This window comes from Eretmochelys imbricata, chromosome 3 (genome assembly GCF_965152235.1).
Source record: "Eretmochelys imbricata isolate rEreImb1 chromosome 3, rEreImb1.hap1, whole genome shotgun sequence".
In the NCBI taxonomy this organism is placed as follows: domain Eukaryota; kingdom Metazoa; phylum Chordata; order Testudines; family Cheloniidae; genus Eretmochelys; species Eretmochelys imbricata.
Window position 1 is genome coordinate 138,687,957 of NC_135574.1, and position 18,999 is coordinate 138,706,955.

The following is an 18,999-nucleotide window of genomic DNA, read 5'->3' on the forward strand; positions in this document are numbered from 1 at the left end:
AGGATATTGGACTAGCTGGGTCCTCGAGTCCTCCAAAAATTCACTCAGGCATCAGGGGGTCCTATGATCCCATATATGCCACTGACTGGCTTTCCTTCTAAGCACTTTTTCTATTATCATCATGAAATTATGCCTCTGTTGTGTACTAAACAAGAAAAGATGTAGCTGTCACAGCATATTTCTATCACTGAGCAACTTAACTTATACTGATGTCTAAATGCTTTTGTGGAAGTAACCTGTTGACTGCATGTTCGAAGAGTCGCTCATCGGAGGTGAACTCACAGGCAGAAACTCAGATAAATGGACTTTGTTCAGAACTCCACAAGGACCTGCTGGGAGGCCACAGGCCTGCGTCACAGCGGCTCCAAAGCCGGTTCTCTAGACTGTGGGCTACAAGAACAGATGCAGCCCCTCCTTACTCTCTTATGCAGGCATTCCATGCGTGTGCATTGATATAAGCAGTCCTTTCTTCAGAGCAATGGGGAGCCCACTTCTGCAATGTCTGAGGGCACCTGATGCAGTTGCATCACCTCCTCACTTCCAAGCACAGGTAACACAGGGTTTATCTGGTTTTGGAGGGTCTATTGTGAAATTCTCCCAGATGTGCACTATTTGACATTTTAAAGTTGTGGGGCCAAATTCAGCCCTAGTGTAAAAAGACACAGCTCTTCTCAAGTTAATGGAGTTGTGTCAGGGTGGAATTTCCACCTTTTGAGGAATTTCTGATCTAAAAGGCCTGTGAATCTTGAAGGGTTAGAACAGTGTGCTCATTTAGTACTCTCCAGTAACCAGTTTAATAGCAGTTCAGACTCCAAATATTATTAAAGCAACATTTGTCAAGGAGTCTAAGATATTCTATGAATGGTTAAAGAAATCTACTCTAGCCAGGCTATAAAATGCAGGGGACATACATCACACATCTGTGCAGATTGTCATTTCTGTGATCGGAGTGCAGCCAGTCTATCACAATATTGTAAAAATGCAGTTAGGTTTTAAAGCAACAATAACACAGTCCAGGTGTTTCAACTAATTAGGACATAATGCTCATGGAAAGAGTGAACGAGGCAACCAAAGATTCATATGGGTAATTAAATGCCAAAGCCAAATTGAGGCATTTGGTAACTACTGAAATAATTTATCCGAAAGCCCAGGCCTCTGTGTTCAGGAACATTATCCCTCTTACAAACCAAGGCAAAAGAATTCCACCCAGCACAGCAATAAAAAATAAATTTTTCCCTGTGCTATTTAGATAGTTCTGCGCTGCTGCCTCCTCCAAGTTTCCATTGACGTCACTTTGACATCAGTGTCTCTATTTCATTTCCAGAGTTTAAATGATTTTACATCTTGGTCTTTGAAGCTGTGCATGGAGATTTTGAGTCATGCTGGTATAACTGTGCATGCTGCTTGGAAAATGATGAAAGCATTACCAAGTGGGTCACACTCTGATTTCACTTACTGTGGATTTAAACAGGTGTAATACCATTGGCTTCATTGGAATAGCTCTGGGTTTACACCAGTACCAGTATATGTCTACCCAGCTGTCAAAGATGTGATTGCAGCACATGTAGACAGGCACACACTAGCTTTAATCTGGCTAGTGAGAGTACCAATAACTGTGAAACCACAACAGCACGGGCTTCAGCGTATGCTATACAAGCCCACTTGAGACCCTAAGTACTTACTCACATGGCTAGGCTGCATTGGAGCTCATGCTGCCATGGCTTCACTGCATGCTATCAGTATGCACGCTAGCTAGATCAAAGCTAGCTCCGGTATGTCTGCGTGTGCTGCAATCAGACTTCCAATTGCAGTGTAGACAGACCCCAAGTGACAGCAGAATTTGTCTCTAGCTGTGAAATCAGTTGGTCTGATTCCAGTTACTAGCAGAAGAGCCCACATCAAAGCCAAAACAGTGTTAGCACCTTTTTCAGCAGCCTTGGTCCAGAGATCAAGATTCAAAAGGAATGGACCCTAGTGTCTCATCTTTAGTGGTGTTTCCTCTAGGTCAACTCTGTAGCATATTGGCAGGGTCATATGATGTGAGGAAGCTTGCCTTGTAGCTAAACTTATGGGTCTTGCAATGTGCATATAGAGGTCATTTGTCTTTTGGGTTGTCACTTCATGAGCACTGCCTTCATGAATAGACTCAGGTTTTATTTATTTTAAGGTTCTGATTGTACTTGATTAGATACTTGAACAGGGTTCTGGGTTTTGGATGCACATATTTCCCACTTGAGTCAGTGGCAGCCATGTCCATGAATCCATGGGCAATGCTTGGTCTGATGTGAGTAGTGACTTTCTGGATCTTTATCATGACACTTTTGGGTGCCCATCTAAGCAGAAACATTTCTCCTGGTATAATAGACTTGAGGACAAATTCTGCACTCTATACTGGTGTAAATCCAACATGCCTCCATCGAAGTTAAAACACTGGTGTTCACAAGCAACATATAGTTTGATTTAGTGTTCTCCTGGCACCACTAACCTTACACAAAGTAACATTCAGGAGTCAAATTTGACTAAGCAATTGTATGGCCTTCCAGGTGTATTCCTTCAAAAAGTGTGTTCTCCTTATGTTGAGATTTTGGGACACAGGGAGCTGGAATTGAGAATAATTGGAAGCCAGGGGAGGTGGAAATGGCAAAGAAGAAAAAAATTGTTTTACAAATGAAAATAGAAATAGTGAAGAGGATTCTATTCACCCCACAGCATATCTGTCTGCCTCATTCTACACTAGTAAAAGAGTGGAAAATAAATGATTTCCAGCAAATTATTGCTTTGACAGCTGCATGTGTCATTTACATTACACAACTCTCAGAATGATTGATTCAGATTGGATGGCTTTCAGCATCATCACTTAACTTATCAAGTGACACACTTCCATCATCCAAGTGTGCTGTGTAAATTGTTCAGATGTAATTATCTTCCAACATAAATACAGCATAGAGGCTTTTCTAGACTGAGTGCTATAATGTAAATCCCGCACACCCTCCCTTATGTCTGCAGCTATTAAATTTTAAAGTAGAGGCAAAGGAAAATTAATTATTAATTTCTAAACCAGTAAATTCATCTCTGAGGGCAAAATTCTACCCTTCTTTCTAAGATGTATTTGGCTCTCACAGGCTGGCAGCATTTGCCTGAAGCACTCTAGATTGACAGCAAATGTTGATCCCACTGGACGATATCTCATTACCCATCTCATCAGATATAAGGGAGGGGCTTTCTAGAGAGGGAGGATCTGGGGTGTGGTCTGATGAGGAGCAGTAGGAGCAGCCATGCCTGGGCAGAATCCTGGTGGTGAAATCTGTTTTAATTTCTTTGTCAATAAAGCCAAACCTCAGGAAGCCAGTGGATTGTTAACTCTACACAGCATGTGGAGTTTGTTTTAGGGAAGACTTGAAACGGCAGCTTCCTGTTCAGTCTCCCACTGCAGCCAATGAGTATTCCCTACTTGCACCTCCCAAGGCAGAATTTGGTCCTAGATTTTCTATGTATGACTGAAGTGGCCCATAGAGGGTTTGGGGCACATCTGAGAGAAACCAGTGGCAAACAGATGATGGTGAGATCCTGGTAGGAGGCGGGGCTGCCTGCCTGTGGGGTTGCAGGAGAGAAAAGGTTGGTTCAGGATTCTCACTCTTGCAAGCTGAATAGTTCCATGTATAAAGAAATAAACTAACTGATCTTCTTGGGAATCCGGCTGCAGCAGCCTTGCATCAGAACAAGACTTATCATGAACGCCATTATAAAAATGGACATATAGCACTTCATTCTTTCCCTCAAGGATCTCAAAGTGCAGACAGATGGCAGTTATTGATTCCCATTTTACAGATACAGCATCTCTCTCTTTGTTGCTCTAAGTCACTGGCAGGCTGAACAATTGAACCCACTAGTCCTAACACCAAGTCTCCCCCATTCAGATGAAGAGAAAACAATTGCACTTTGTGGATTCTCTGTAACCTGAAGTCTTTAAATCAAGGTTTGAGGACTTCCGTAACTCACACAGGAGGTATGGGCCTATTACAGGAGCGGGTGGGTGAAGTTCTGTGGCCTGAGATGTGCAGGAGGTCAGACTAAATCAGAGGTGGGCAAACTATGGCCTGCGGGCCACATCCGGCCAACGGGACTCTCCTGCCTGGCCCCTGAGCTTCTGGCCTGGGGCACTAGCCCCCAGGCCCTCCCCTGCTGTTCCCCCTCCCCCGCAGCCTCTGCTCACTGCGCCGCCTGTGCAATACTCTGGGTAGTGGGGCTGCAGAGCCACGGCCTGACCCGGTGCTCTGTGCTGCGCGGTGGCGGGGCTGGCTCCAGCCGGCTGGTGCAGCTGCCTGTCCTGGTGCTCTGGGCAGCGCGGCTGTAGAGCCACCAGCCACCGGTGCTCCGGGCAGCGCGGTAAGGGGGCAGGGAACGGGGGGGCTGGATAGAGGGTACGGGAGTTCAGGGTGGCGGATAGGGGTTGGGGTGGTCAGAGAGTAGGGAACAGGGGGGTTGAATGGGGCAGTCAGAAAGTAGAGGTGGGGTTGAATGGGGCGGTGGGGGGCAGTCAGGGGCAGGGGTTCCAGGAGCAGTCAGGGAGAAGGGGTGGTTGGATGGGACAGGTGTCCTGGGGGGGCAGTCAGGAATGAGAGGAGGGGTTGGATGGGGTGGTGGGGGGCAGTCAGAGGCATGGGGTCCGGGGGCAGTCAGGGAACAGGGAATGGGGGTGGGGGTTGGATGGGGCAGGAGTCCTGGGGGGGGCGTTAGGGGGAGAGAAGCAGGTGGGGGGTCAGATAGGCAGCAGGGGCTGGGCCATGCCTGGCTGTTTGGGGAGGCACAGCCTCCCCTAACCGGCCCTCCATACAATTTTGGAAACCCAATGTGGCCCTCAGGCCAAAAAGTTTGCCCACCCCTGGACTAAATGATCATGAAGGTCCCTTCTGGTCTATGAGACATGGTTTGTTATTCCATTTGGTTCCAGATCCTAGAAAAAGCACAGTGACTAACTCTCTGCCTGTGGTGATTGTTGAGCTGACTGTGCTCAGATTTTTAATTCCACTGCCATCTACTGATGATCTTTTTCTGTTTCTGTTTTGTTTTCAGATGAGGGCTCTGACAAGCACAAACATTGCAGTAAGTTTGGGTTTTTCCCCCCTTCTAATTAGATAGAAAATCAATTACAAATCAACAGTTAATGAAGTGAAATAATTAGAAAGTAAACATTATTCTAAGCCTCCTTTTCTCCTTGAGTCTCCTGCATCATTGTGCATAGTGCTGCATGTCAGGATATTCTGGTTCAATTCTTTCCTCTCAATTACAGAGAAGTTTGGGTATCTGTTTCCCTGGGTGGAAGGATGCTTCAGATAAGTACTTCTTCCACCAAATGCCTCTTCCCACCCACCCACCCACCCACATGTATATCTTTCCAGCATCTTTCCTGGAGCTGCAGAGTAAGTGGTGAGATTCAGCTGACACTACGAGTTTAGTAAGAAAAAGTGGCATGCTGAGTTGTGAAATACAATTCTACAGATTCCTAATTGGATCGTATAGTTGATTGACTGACATACATGAATACACTCCGAAGGCTAAATTTTACCCTGAGAATAAAGAACAGGAGTACTTGTGGCACCTTACAGACTAACACATTTATTAGAGCATGAGCTTTCATGGGCTACAGCCCACTTCATCGGATGCACAGAATGGAACATATAGTAAGTGTGTATATATATATATATATACACACACACATACAGAGAAGGTGGAAGTTGCCATACAAACGGTAAGAGGCTAATTAATTAAGATGAGCTATTATCAGTAGGAGAAAAAAACTTTTGTAGTGATAATCTAAATGGCCCATTTAGACAGTTGACAAGAAGGTGTGAGGATACTTAACATGGGGAAATAGATTCAATATGTGTAATGACCCAGCCACTCCCAGTCTCTATTCAAACCCAAGTTAATGGTAGCTAGTTTGTGTATTAATTCAAGCTCAGCAGTTTCTTGTTGGAGTCTGTTTTTAAAGCTTTTCTGTTGCAAAATTGCCACCCTGAAGTCTTTTACTGAGTGGCCAGAGGGGTTGAAGTGTTCTCCTACCGGTTTTTGGATGTTATGATTCTTGATGTCAGATTTGTGTCCATTTATTCTTTTGTGTAGAGACTGTCCGGTTTGGCCAATGTACATGTACATGGCAGAGGGGCATTGCTGGCACATGATGGCATATATCACATAGCACTGCAGATCTTAGGAAAGCACATTACCTCAGAGGATTTGAGGACCAAAGTCTGTCATCAATCCTAACAGCTGATGTGACCCCTTGCTGCAATCAGTGAAGATATCCTGTCCCTCAGGGCCAGGGCAATTGTGCTGATGGATCCACCAAAGCGGGTGTTGCTTAAGAGGAAATAAAGATATTTTAGGCCACCCACCCAACTTCTCCAACTACCATCCACCTAAACTTATAACTGATGTTGCAAGGACTAATTTGACCTTTGTAGTCACTGCAGGGATGTATTTTAAAATAGACACACATGACTGTGACGAGATAGCAGAAACACCCTACCATGCACAAGTAGGTGTGTATTATTTTGGTCAGGATATGGAAACCAGCTATGGCTTGTGTTCTCTGTTACTGTTTGAGCATTGGCACCTTCCTAACTTCATAGTTCTCTGTGTTAATATCCTTGTATCAGATCCCCTATAAAATTCTGCGGTTTTTATAGATGTTGTCAGAAGTGGTTAAAACAGTTTGTGACATGCATGTCAATGAGGTGGAAATCGCACCCGATGTCTAGCTGTGCTAACCCACAAGCTACTATTAAGGTGTCACAACCAAACAGGGGTTAAATGCCTTGCATAAATCCTATGCTTGTCTGACATGGGCCTCAAATTTCTGTAGTCCCCAGGGCTTTACTGAAGGATTCATCCTGTGAATGTAAATGTGATTTGAAGGAAGGTCCCACAGGAGGAAGATGTTCTTTAACTCTTTTTAAATGTAACAATTCTGGGAAATATTGTTTAGGAAAGGGAATACTGCTGCACCATGGCACAGCTTCTTTGTTGTTGTTGTTTTCATTGCTTGTTTGGGTTTTTTGTGGGTTTGAGGTTTTTTTTAGTAGTGACCCTGATTTTCCTGAACAAACATAAATGAACTTTCAATATTTTGGAAACCTTTAGGATGATTTTGTTGCCTGCTGGTTGGAGAATATAATCAAAGAATCCATCGGGTATTTTGCAGTGATAATGAGTTACTTTGTCGTGTAGACCTGGCCTTAGTGTTAACCCTAAGATTCCTTTTGCCAGTAGAGTTTATGCCACTTGGGGAGGTGCTTTAACCTGTGTAAGCGTTGTCCCCACTAGGAGCCTTTGTCAGTATAGCTATGCTAGCAAAGTCTTTGTAGTGTAGATTAGTCCTAATCTTGGATCTCTGGGATTAGCTATTGGTCACTGACTGCCCTCATCTCCCATCCTAGGGACAAGAAGTTTTTATTTATTTGTGTCTGTATGTCAGACAGTCCTCCCCTCACTACTCAACTAGCCCTCCTCTTGCCCTTCTCCTGACCGACTGACGCACTGCAAATTGAAATCAAAATGGCCACTATTGGACTTCCTGTTCTGTGTTAAAAAAAGGTCAAATTGAGTTATTTTCAATAATGTTGAAACCAGTGTTTTGATATGTCCAGAATGAACTGTTGCTAAATAGTTCATTCGGCAAAAGACTTCAAGATTTTAACTTTTCGTCCTGAATCAGGATGAAAGAAAATTTCAAAATCCTGATATTTTTTCATGGGACAGAAACTCTATTTTCCAGCCAGCTCAAATATATGCTGTTATAAAGTTAGCCATTCTGGAACTACTTGGGAACCAAATATATGTCTTAAAAAATAAAGAGTGTATATTAAAATCGTAATTTTCGTTTCAGTAGTCGGTATTTGAACTCTTAGTAAGATTCCAGGGACAGATCCTCAGCTGATATAAATCTATGCATCTCCAATAACTTTAGGAGTGCTGTGTTAAACTACATGAGCTGACGTCATAGCCCCAGCAGCTAAATTAGTGTTAGAATGAAGAGCTGTGAACAATGTGTTGCCGTATCTCCTGATTAATTTCTGAATAGCTGGACATCTTTGCCTTGCAGGACTTCTATTTCTGGTCCCAGATCTTCAGAAACAGCATGGTAGAATTAACAATCCGTTCTTCTCTGTCTGAAATTAAGACATTTTCATCTGATTTAATCTGGTCTGTGATGCCACTTTTAGATCATCCATCAATCTGTATCTTTTATGAAAATGAAGTGATGCTGGATGCCAAGTTAAGTGAGAAAATCTCTCTGAACTCTCCATCTGCTGATAGATAATTCTCAGCAGCAGTGCTCTTGCCACTGTATTGCAGAATAACACCTTATGCTCCTTCCAGTCTAAATTCTCATAGCATTTTAAAAAACTGAGATTCATGAAACCATGATTGGAAAGGAATTGTCCCATTTAAAAGACAGGAAAGTCAAGGCACAGGAAGGGTGTGAGTTTGACCAGTATAACACAGCATTGTGTGACAGATCCAGGAATAAAAGCCAAGTCTCCTGGAATACTTGTACAATCTGAACTTTTCCAAATACCAGATTGTTAAGAAGAACATGAGTTGTCAGTAGATCCTTTCCTGTTTCCTTTATGGTTTTATGGACAAACAAACGTGATTTCATTCTCTGATGAGATTACAAGTTTGGTTGATAAAGATAACTACATCAATGTAATATATCTTGACTTGTGTATGGATTTGACTTAGTACTGCCCAACATGCTGGTTTAAACATTAGCACTGTACAACAGCAATAAAATGCATGTTAAATGGCTTAGGAACTGGTTAACTGATCAGTCTCAAAGTAATTGTAAATCAGAATCATCAGTGAATAGGGGTGTTTCTAGTGGGATTCCACAGGAATCTGTACTAGGCCTGATGCTATTCAACATTTTCATCAATAATCCTGAAGTAGATATAAATTCACTGGTGATAAAAACTGTGGATGAAACAAAGATTGGTGGAGTGGTAAATAATGATGAGGACAGGGCACTCATACAGAGCGATCTGGGTTTCTTGATAAGCTGGGCCCATTCAAACAAAATGCATTTTAATACAGCCAAATGCAAAGTTATGCATCTAGTCCCAAGGAATGCAGATTACACCAACAGAATGGGGGACTGCATCTTGGAAAGCAGGTACTCTGAAAAGGATTTAGGGGTCATAGTGCACAAGCAATTGAACATGAGCTCCCAGTACGATGCTGTGGCAAAAAGGGTTAATGTGATCCTTAGATGTGTAAACATGGGGGTAGTGAGTAGGAGTAGGGAGATAAATTTATCTCTGTATACTGTGCTGGTAAGACCAGTACTAGAATACTGCATGCCGTTCTGGTATTCATATTTTTAAAAAGATATTGAAGAGGGTGCAGAAAAGAGCCACAAATTATTTGGGGACTAGAGAAAATGACTTATAGTTAAAGACCTAAAGAAATAATATGTTTAACTTCCCAAAAAGAAGATTGAGAGGTGACTTGATTACCGTGTATAAGTACCAGCTTGGGAGAAAATGTGGTTACTAAAGGCCTCTAATCTAGAAGAGAAAGGCATAACAAGAAGAATGGCTGGAAGTTGAAGCCAGACAAATTGAAATTAGAAATAAGGCACAGATTTTTAACAGTGAAGCTGATGATGTGTTTCAATTTTTCAATAACAAATGACTTTGTTTCAAAATTTCCTTTAATTTTATTATTTTTAAATTTAAAAATGTTTTAAAATGGTTGAAATTGAATACACTTTGTTGAAACAAAACATCTAGTTTGAGCTGAAACAAAACTTGTTTTGATTCTTTGATGCATCCAAAATGTGAAAAGTTTTCAGTCTAACCCCAAACGATTTGTTCTGACTATTTTGAAATTGTCAACAAACTTCAATCTGTTATCACTGGGGAAGTAGTGGATTCTCCATCTCCTGATGTCTTCAAATCAAGACTGTATGCCCTTCTGGAAGATCTGCTTCAGTCAAACACAAGTTATTGGGCTCAATATGAGGTGACTGGATGAAATTATATTGCCTGTATTATACAGGAAGTCAGACTAGATGATCTGATGGTCCCATCTGACCTAAAAGTCGTTGAATCTGTGACTCTTGCCTTTGCCAGAAAAATGGGAAACTTCATTATAGTTGGTTGCATATACTGAAGGTAGAACACACACTATATTATCATGGAAAGATTAGTGGTTTTCTATAGCAATTGGAGATTTCCAAATAGCTTTCAGTGTAAAGATAAAATATCAAAACAAAAGTTTCCTCAGCTGTCACCTGTGAATGAACACACTATGAATGTGCTAAAACATGTCACAGGGCAGCCAGATAGCATATTTCACTATTGTACTAGTTGTCATTCATTCTGAGGGGCAAATTTTTCTGCTAAATATGTGTACATGTGTGTAGATCAGTGGCTGAATTGTGTCTATATGCACTCACGCACCCACGCACACACACATGGGCGTGTATAACCTGACCCTGATTTTTGTGGTCTGTAGTCTGCTTGCTTTTAACTTATTCTGCTCCTCCTTGTCACTCTTTTGCATCCCTCTGTACTAACCATCTTGTTCAGTACTAACGTTCATTTGCACCAGGATGAGAAATGACTTGAGATTTCATTTTGCTGCTTGGTTGAATGAGAGCCGAGGTGAGCATAAACAGGAGGTAGGGTGGGAAGCTCCACAGTAGCATCAGGGAGGCATGGATGGGGAAGTGAGAGGGAGAAGGGGAATGGCACAGAAGCAGAGAGCTGGGAAAGGTTGGATGGAATGGTGAGTATTAGATTTGAGGCATGGCCTCGTAATGAGGGAAGAGAGGTCAAATGCAGTCGATTGTAATGAGACTGAAGGGGAAAGGTTAGCAAAAAGCAGGATGGTCGGAATTAGAGGGAGGTGTGAGAATTAGGCAGAAGCTCCAGGGAGCTATGGCAGGACATAGAGGAGGAGCTGGGATACAGGACCCAGGCCGGCTCTAGGATTTTTGCTGCCCCAAGCAAAAAAATTTTTGGCCGCCCCTGCTTTTTTTTTTTTGTGCCGCCCCTGGCTCCGCCCCAACTCCGCCCCTTCCCAATCCCTTCTTCAAATCCCCGACCCCGCCTCCTCCCCTGGGCATGCCGCATTTCCCCCCCCCCATTGCTTCCTGCAGCTCCCTCTCCCCCGCAACCCCCTGCCCTAGCTCACCTTCGCTCTGCCCGCTCCCCTGAACACACTGCCGCTCTGCGTCTTCCCCCCTCCCTCTCAGGTGAGAGAGAGGCAGCACGTTCAGGGGAGCAGGCAGAGCAGAGGTGAGCAAGGGTGTGGGAGGGAGCGCAGGAAGTAATGGGGGGGGTAGAGGAACTGCTCCCCGCCCCAGCTCACCTCTGCTCCACCACCGCCTCCTCCCCCGAGCACGCCGCCGCTCGGCTTCTCCTCCCTCCCCCCAAGGCTTGCCACGCGAAACAGCTGTTTCATGTGCAGCAAGCCTGGGAGGGAGGGGGCAGAAGCCGAGCAGCGCGCGCAGGGGAGCAGGCAGAGCGGAGGCGGAGCTGAGGTGGAGGGGGCACGTTGCTAGGGGCGGCATGGCCGGCACCGGAATGCCGCCCCTAGAAACGTGCCGCCCCAAGCACCTGCTTGTTTTGCTGGTGCCTAGAGCCGGCCCTGACAGGACCAGCTTAGGTCTGACACCCTCTTGCAGGAGTAGGAAAGTGGTGCTAGAGGTGGAGTGAAGGGGTGAGACAGGGCAGGCCAAAGGGAGTAGTGGGAGTGCTTAGGCTGGTCTGGCAGCTGCCTGTCATTAAAGGATTGCAGTACCAACAGGAGTGCTGCCTCAAGGCCACTGATTTATAGCAAGAGTTTTGCCAAATGGTTAGATTTTATGCTGTTGCTTGGATGATGCAGAGGCCACTGAATGCGTTATGCTCCTCCATGATGTTCTTTCCTAAACAAAGTCTGGTGCAGATTGGAAGAGGCCCTGGAGGTTTTTCGCCTTCCTCTGTAGCATGGGGCACAGGTCACTTGCTGGAGGATTCTCTGCTCCTTGAAGTCTTTAAACCACGATTTGAGGACTTCAATAGCTCAAACATAGGTGAGAGGTTTTTCAGGAGTGGGTGGGTGAGATTCTGTGGCCTGCGTTGTGCAGGAGGTCAGACTAGATGATCATAATGGTCCCTTCTGACCTTAGTATCTATGAATCTATGGGGTAGGATGCGAGGGAAAGGTGTTTAATACCATCCCGCCATCGTGCTTTAGATCTTCCAGGGATCTCTTCCATCCTTCTCTCATTGGGTTAAAGTTGAAGATGATTCTCACAGGGAAGTGGGTAGGCATTCAGAGTAGATGACCATACCATCTTAGAGTGCACTGAGTGACTGTTTGAGATAGTAGGACCTGTTTAGTTAAGAAGCTGATCTCTTCATTTGACCTGAATTTATACCATTTGATGTTTTTAATCATTTAGAGATGCTTCATCTGAATGGTGTGAAACTGCTTTTCAGTCTTGACAGTGAGGGGGCATGTTTAGATTTAGTTGGGGATTTAGATTTAGTTGGGGATTGGTCCTGCTTTGAGCAGGGGGTTGGACTAGATGACCTCCTGAGGTCCCTTCCAACCCTGATATTCTATGATTCTGTGTTTCAGTCCCCTAGATCAAATTTTGACCCCAAAGCATTATATATCCTCAGCTTTGTCTCTCTATTTATAAAGGTGCTCAGTTTGCAAAAGACATTCTTGATGAGGTGCCCCATGGCCCACTATGCTTTTAGGTGAAATAACTCACAATCTTGGTTGGATGGTCACCTGCTAAGATGCTGGAGCCCACAGAGTGTTTGAAATTGATAACTGGAACAATTTTGGTTTTACCCCCAATTAATTGGCTGACTTTTGCCGCTAAGCTTTCCAGGGCTTCAAGTGCCACAACTAGCTTGCCCTCTGGTTTGAAAACTAGAACTTTGCCATCAGCAAAATTGATGTTGGTGAGGTTCTTGTCAAGGTGTATGCCTAAAATACATTTACTTAGTGCCTGGTCAAGTGCATAGTCTAGGACAGCAATGAAGAGTTCTGGGGCAGCAACACATCCTTGTTGAACATCTGACCTAATTCAGAAGAAGTTGATTCTTTTCCCATACACAAGAATGCAGCTTGAGGAGTCATTGAATATAAGATGGAACATTCTAAGCTTTCCAGGAAGACCTGCGAATTTCAAGATCACCCAAAGTGATTCCCTGTCAACAGAGTCAAATGCAGCCTTGATACCAGAAATGTGAATGGGGCGAGTGCTTGAATTCTCATGCCTTCTCGATAAGCTGGCACATTGTGAAGATTTGCTCTGTCATGGTATGGCGGGGAGTAAAGACAGTTTGTTGTGCTCTTCTCTTGGTCCTTAAGATATCAACAACCTGAGCCAACAAAACCAAAGAAAAAAACGTTCTCTGGGACAGACAGAGTAATGCCACAATAATTACAACAGTCTTGTTTGCTGTCTTTACATTTCCAGAGTAGTAAAATGATGCCTTTTTTGCCAGTCCGACAGGATTGACTCTGTTCTCCCATAATATTGAACAGGATCTACAGCCACAAAAGAATAGCTGGTCCAACACTTTTTAACAGTTCCAGAGGAATTCCACAGATGCCTGCCACATAGCTATAGATAATCTCTGCTGCCAAGAGGTTTACCTGCATGACACTTGTCAGTATTAAGACTAATCTGTTAACATGCTGAAGCCTTCTTCAGGGCTTGGTACTGCTAGTTCCTGAGCACTCACAAAGCCTAGGCCTTTTAATAGGACTTATGTTGGCTCTGTTATGTTTCATGTGTCAGGGGCTTTCATTTTGGGTCTTATCACCTTTCAAAGTGTACAGCACTGTATGTTCCTGTTTATCTTTATTGGCAGTGCTGATGTTTTCATTCTTGCATAACCCTCCCAGAGGCTGGCTGTGGCTATTTCATGGAAGGAAGCCATCTCTCTCTCTCTCTGGTTTTCCACCTAGAGTACAATGGTCCCCTCTGGCTTTAATAGTCATGAATCCCTGGAGTAATTTCAGTGGAGTTATGAAAGATAAATTTGGCACAGACAGTTTTAAAATGTGAATCCTCAACTCATATATGTTAAAAAAAGCAAAAGAAAAATTGTTCTTTCACTGCTCTTTCCAGAGCCCACTTGTTCCTGTGCATTTCTCCACGCTGAATTCCTTCCTGACTGACAATTTTTAATAAACTGATGCAGCACACATCTTTATATCCATTGTTTGCTGTTGCATTATGCAAAAATAAATCTGCAAATAAATAACATTTTAAGGCAATAAAGGACATATTTGGAGTTCAGATTGTTTTGTTAACACTTGCAATCTGCTGCTGTATAGACAAATAGCAGGTGGTGTGTGTTACGATTGAATTTTTCTGAAACATTTTTTAGCCTGTCAGTCAGTAATGGCTTATCTCTTCAAAACAGGAAAATCTTAAAGGAGAAACTATGTCTTGGTTGATGTCCTTGGTCAAAATTCCCCTCTGTTGTAGTGGGGACTGTGCACCAATTTTCTGCCTATCGGCCTTCTTCCTCCCACCCAGAGCAGGTTGTATTGCAGTGGGCCATGAAACGATTCCTGGAGATGTATGCAGTGTGTTTTGTGTGAATGTATGTTTAGATATAAACTAGTTCTTGTGACGCTCATTGGAGTCTTCAGGAAGGACAGGTGCTATATCAATATAAGATCATTATAGTTCGTTAGGAATAATCTTGATGAGCTTTTAGTATAACAATTTTTTACTAAAGGACAAATTTATCCTCGTGTGTGTGTGTTTGCTTGCTTGCTCACTCAAACAAGGCAATTAATTCCAAATCCTCCTCCTCTTGTGAAGGATATGGCCTATGTATTATTCTGTGTCCTGAACTTTGATATTCCCCCAACCCTTCAAAAAATAACATTACACACACACACACACATTTAATCTTCAAACCTACTGCTTTTAAAAGGCTCTCAAATTTGTCAGCTGTGCAAGTGTCTTTTTCCTTATTAGTGAAAATGCCATCTAAGTAATGCTCAGTTCTCTGATAAACATCTTGGCTTATATAATAAAATGGCTGGACTGTTGCCCACATTGTACTTTATCCAAGAAAGCCCTGCCTGGATTACTTAGTATCAACTCATTGCAGGCCTTCCCCAGTACTATATAATTACAGAGACTTAAATCTGGTTGCAAATAGTTTTGTTCTCTGCCTAACTGGGGGAAAAGGATCCTGAGGCCTCAAAATTGGTTCTTGTTTCACTGCTAATCCTTGAGGGGATTAATAGTCATAGCCCTTGTGACGCAGAAGGGTTTCACTGAGGTGCTGCAGAGCATTAAGCTAAGTCTACATAGCAACGCCTGGATGCATATTCCTTATAGCATTTGCCTAGGGACTAACTGCTGCCAAGTTCTATTTTGAGAATATCTAGTTTGCTGGTTAGAGTTTAGTGATGAAACCCACATTCAGCGGCTATTTGGTGGTTCTGTACCTTAGGTAGGAGGAAAAAATTGAGAGAGTTACACTGAGAAATTGGAATAGTCTAATAAAAATGGAGCTAAACTTTTCCTTCCTTATTCTAGTGGGGAGAATAAAATGTTAAAGTGTTAGAAAATTCACACCGTTTAAGTCAATACTCAAGATGCAGTTTGAAAGTCTAACTACTCCTCAATTCAATGTTGCAGGTATTGGTAGTTTAAATGAGTATTTCTAGATTTTCTGACAGTACAAGTTCTAAATTCTGCTTCTTTGTGCCAGTGTAAGTCTGAAATAACTCTACTGACCATAGGTCTTCACAGGTTTAAATTGGAGCAGAATTCAACAGTAAGATTTTTAGAACAAGACTTCCAATTCCTGTTTCTGGAAGGTGTTTTTTGTTTTTTTTTTAATGATAGATTTGAATTTTTCTGGCTTTCTAATTTCTTTATTTTATAGTAGTAAGATATTTGTTTTAAATGATCTATTTACAAACTTTAAGGCAATGTTGCAACAGAATTGGCTTCTAACAGTGTATATGTAGTGCAACTCTTCAGAGTTCTGTACCTCCTTAGGGTTTTGCACATACACTGTTTAGTGTATACTTTAGTGTAAGTATTATGTTTTAAGTAGGAATTAACAAGCTATACAACTTTCACTTTCTTTTCTCAGCTTTAAAACAAATAGAAGTGAAAGAGTGAAGAAAGCTGTCTAATCAGATTGGGTTTAAACTGTCTTCTCTCTCCACTGCCTTTGCATAAACCATGTTCCTCTCTCCCCACCATGATCACTACTGAGACCTAATACTTCTCTCTTGTTCTGTAATGTCAACTCTCCTCTGCCTTCGGAGTCAGATGTGAAAGCAGTAGGTGCCTTCTAAAAACCATAGAGAGAGAGGGCAACCTCAGAACATGCTACCTCTACACTTGGGAAAGAAAATCTTAAAGAAAAACATGAAATTCTTTTATTTATGGTCTGGATTTTGAGTATGCAGGAGCTGACTGTGACAGTTCCTATTTAATCCAAATCTCTCACCCTCGCCCACACGCGCCCACACCCTCGCTGCACATATCATCACGTTCCTTTATTGAATAGCACTGGAGATGATTCTCGTCCCTTGCAATTTTTTTAACTGCTTGTCCACCGCCTGACTCCACAAAGCATAGATTTTTGCCTTGCAAAACTATAATGGTCTCCCTTCCAGAAATGACAGGGTTATTTTACTTCATTAAAATGGTCCTCTGTTCTCTCCAACAGTGAAGCAATCAATACACTGAGTTTACAGCTGATGGTAGGACTGCATTCCAACTTTTCAGCTCTGTTAGTCATTTCCCAAATCAAGAGGGTCTGACTCGTCAGAAACAAGTAAACAGAAGGCAGTGTATCGCCCAAGGTTCACGTGACTCTTCTAGAGTAACTGTACCACTACCCAATTACTAGGAGTAGAGTACTATGCATGGGAAGTAATGTCTCCTATGTATGGTATTGCTCATAAAGCATTAGCTGCACCACTCAGCGTGCCTCTCCATTATACAGTCAGCTATTCTGTACTTCTCAGCTTAATCCTTTGATTCTTTCCACCAATATAATTATGCAGAATCTCTAAATGCCCTCTCAGCATGTGTTTCAATCCTAAACTCTAAACAGCAAAGCAGACACTTACATGTGGCTGCTCTGCTCTTAGAGATACAAGGTGGGTGAGGAAATATCTTTTATTGGACTAACTTCTGTTGATGAGAGAGACAAGGAGAGTTCTGTGTAAGTTCAAAAACTTGTCCTTCTAATATAGTGGGATCAACATGGCTACAACAACACTGCCTGGCTTTTGTAAGTCAGTACAGTTGGGGTCCCAGCTAATTTATGTAACCCCAAGTTTATGGGCCAGTTGTTTCTTCTGTTCTTGAGCAAAAAGCACTTGATCCCAGCTGTCACATCTGTCAGTTTTGGTCTACTTATTAACCGTGGACCCTGTATCTGCCTATTACATAATCATGCTTTGTGGCCTTAGGTGTGGTATGTTACAGACAATTCTGCAAAAATAACCACTGTCCTGGCTGAAACCATGGCTACCTTCTGACATACTCCAGGGACAAAGAGGTTTGTTCCCTTGATACAACTTGCACATTGCTTGAAATATCCAATGAATTGTTGGTTGGCTGTTATCATAAAAGGGTTCCTTCTTCTAGCATCTTCCCAATTCTCATCCTTCTCAAACTGGCCTCTGTAGAATCAGATCATTAGACTTCCTCCATGGCTTTAGCTTAGCTCCCCACCATAACTGGCTGCCACTGACTTGACTCAATTTAAGGCAGGAGCTGCAGCCAACAGCAGCAGCTCAGTCAGCCTTTCTTTTAGACAAAGACAAAGGCCCTGGATAAATATTTCAAGCAGTCAATGAAATCTGAAACTGATGCTTTGCCTTTTTTGCCTCTGAGAAGCCGACACACAACTTTGCAGCAGTTTACTCTTCTTAGATTCGGAATGCATTTGAAACGTCTAACAGCTGCTGGTGTAATTCAGGGTGACTAATCATTTTATAAGGGAAAACTCTTCTTGCCTTCTAAGTGCAGAAGCACCATCCTCTGCTTCTTGTCTGATTGCACTTCCTTTGCAATCAGATTACTCGATCCTTGTTCAGACCCAGCACATGCTTTTTAACCTTTTGCAGTGGTGAGGCTGGGTACCTCCATATGCAACAAAAAAGAGGGCTGATTATGTTTGATTGAAAGGTCTGATCAGGAAAGAATATCTGCTTGTCACTATCAACTCTATCCTGTCTTTTATTTATAATCACATACAGATACAAGCTGCTGCTAGCTGGGCATAACGCTCTCACTGCCCATATTGCCCTGGAAGCTTAGGGTATGTCTATACTCAATAAAAGACCCATGGCATGGCATAGGTGCGACTGGTCCAGGTCAGCTGACTTGAGCTTGCGGGCCTCGGGTACCTGGGCTATAAAACTGTAGTGTAGATATTTGCACTCAGGCTGGAGCCAGGGCTCTGAGACTCTGCAAGGGGGTTGGATCTCAGAGCCTGGGCTCCAGTCCAAGGCCAAATGTCTACACTGCACTTTTATATCCCCACAGTGCCAGCCCGAGTCAGCTGATCCAGATTCTGAGAATTGGTGCCATGGTTTTTATTACAGTGTAAACATACCCTTAGTGTCTACACAGACAGACGGCACTTTAATGTTTAAGGTCTTTTCTAAGCAACGTTCAAGCACTGAGTTTTATCTGCCTCATCAGGCAGCAGGGCAGTGGAGGAGGAATTAGAAGACCTGTGATCTCTCTCCAACTCTGCTACTTGCTCTGTGAACTTGGGAAAATCATATAAGCTCTCTGCGCCTATACCAGCCATCTGTAAAATGGTGTTACGTTTATGATACTCACCTTTGTAAAAAATTGAGATCTGCAAATAAAAAATGCAAAGTGGTATCCTCTTTTTGAAGTTCCTGTGTGCAATTCTGAGCAACATAGCAATAATTTCCTTTTAAATTGCACAAAATCTGTGGGAAGAG

The 18,999-nt window shown here is 42.9% G+C and overlaps 1 protein-coding gene across 1 annotated transcript in view; it reads left to right on the forward strand.

Moving 5' to 3' along the window:
- The window catches only part of WDR64 (WD repeat domain 64), a 136,417-nt gene that overhangs the window by 18,873 nt on the left and 98,545 nt on the right, over nt 1-18,999 (forward strand). The window contains exon 5 of the mRNA XM_077812175.1: nt 5,074-5,103. Within this exon, the coding sequence (XP_077668301.1) occupies nt 5,074-5,103 (30 nt within the window). The remainder of the gene's footprint in view (nt 1-5,073; nt 5,104-18,999) is intronic.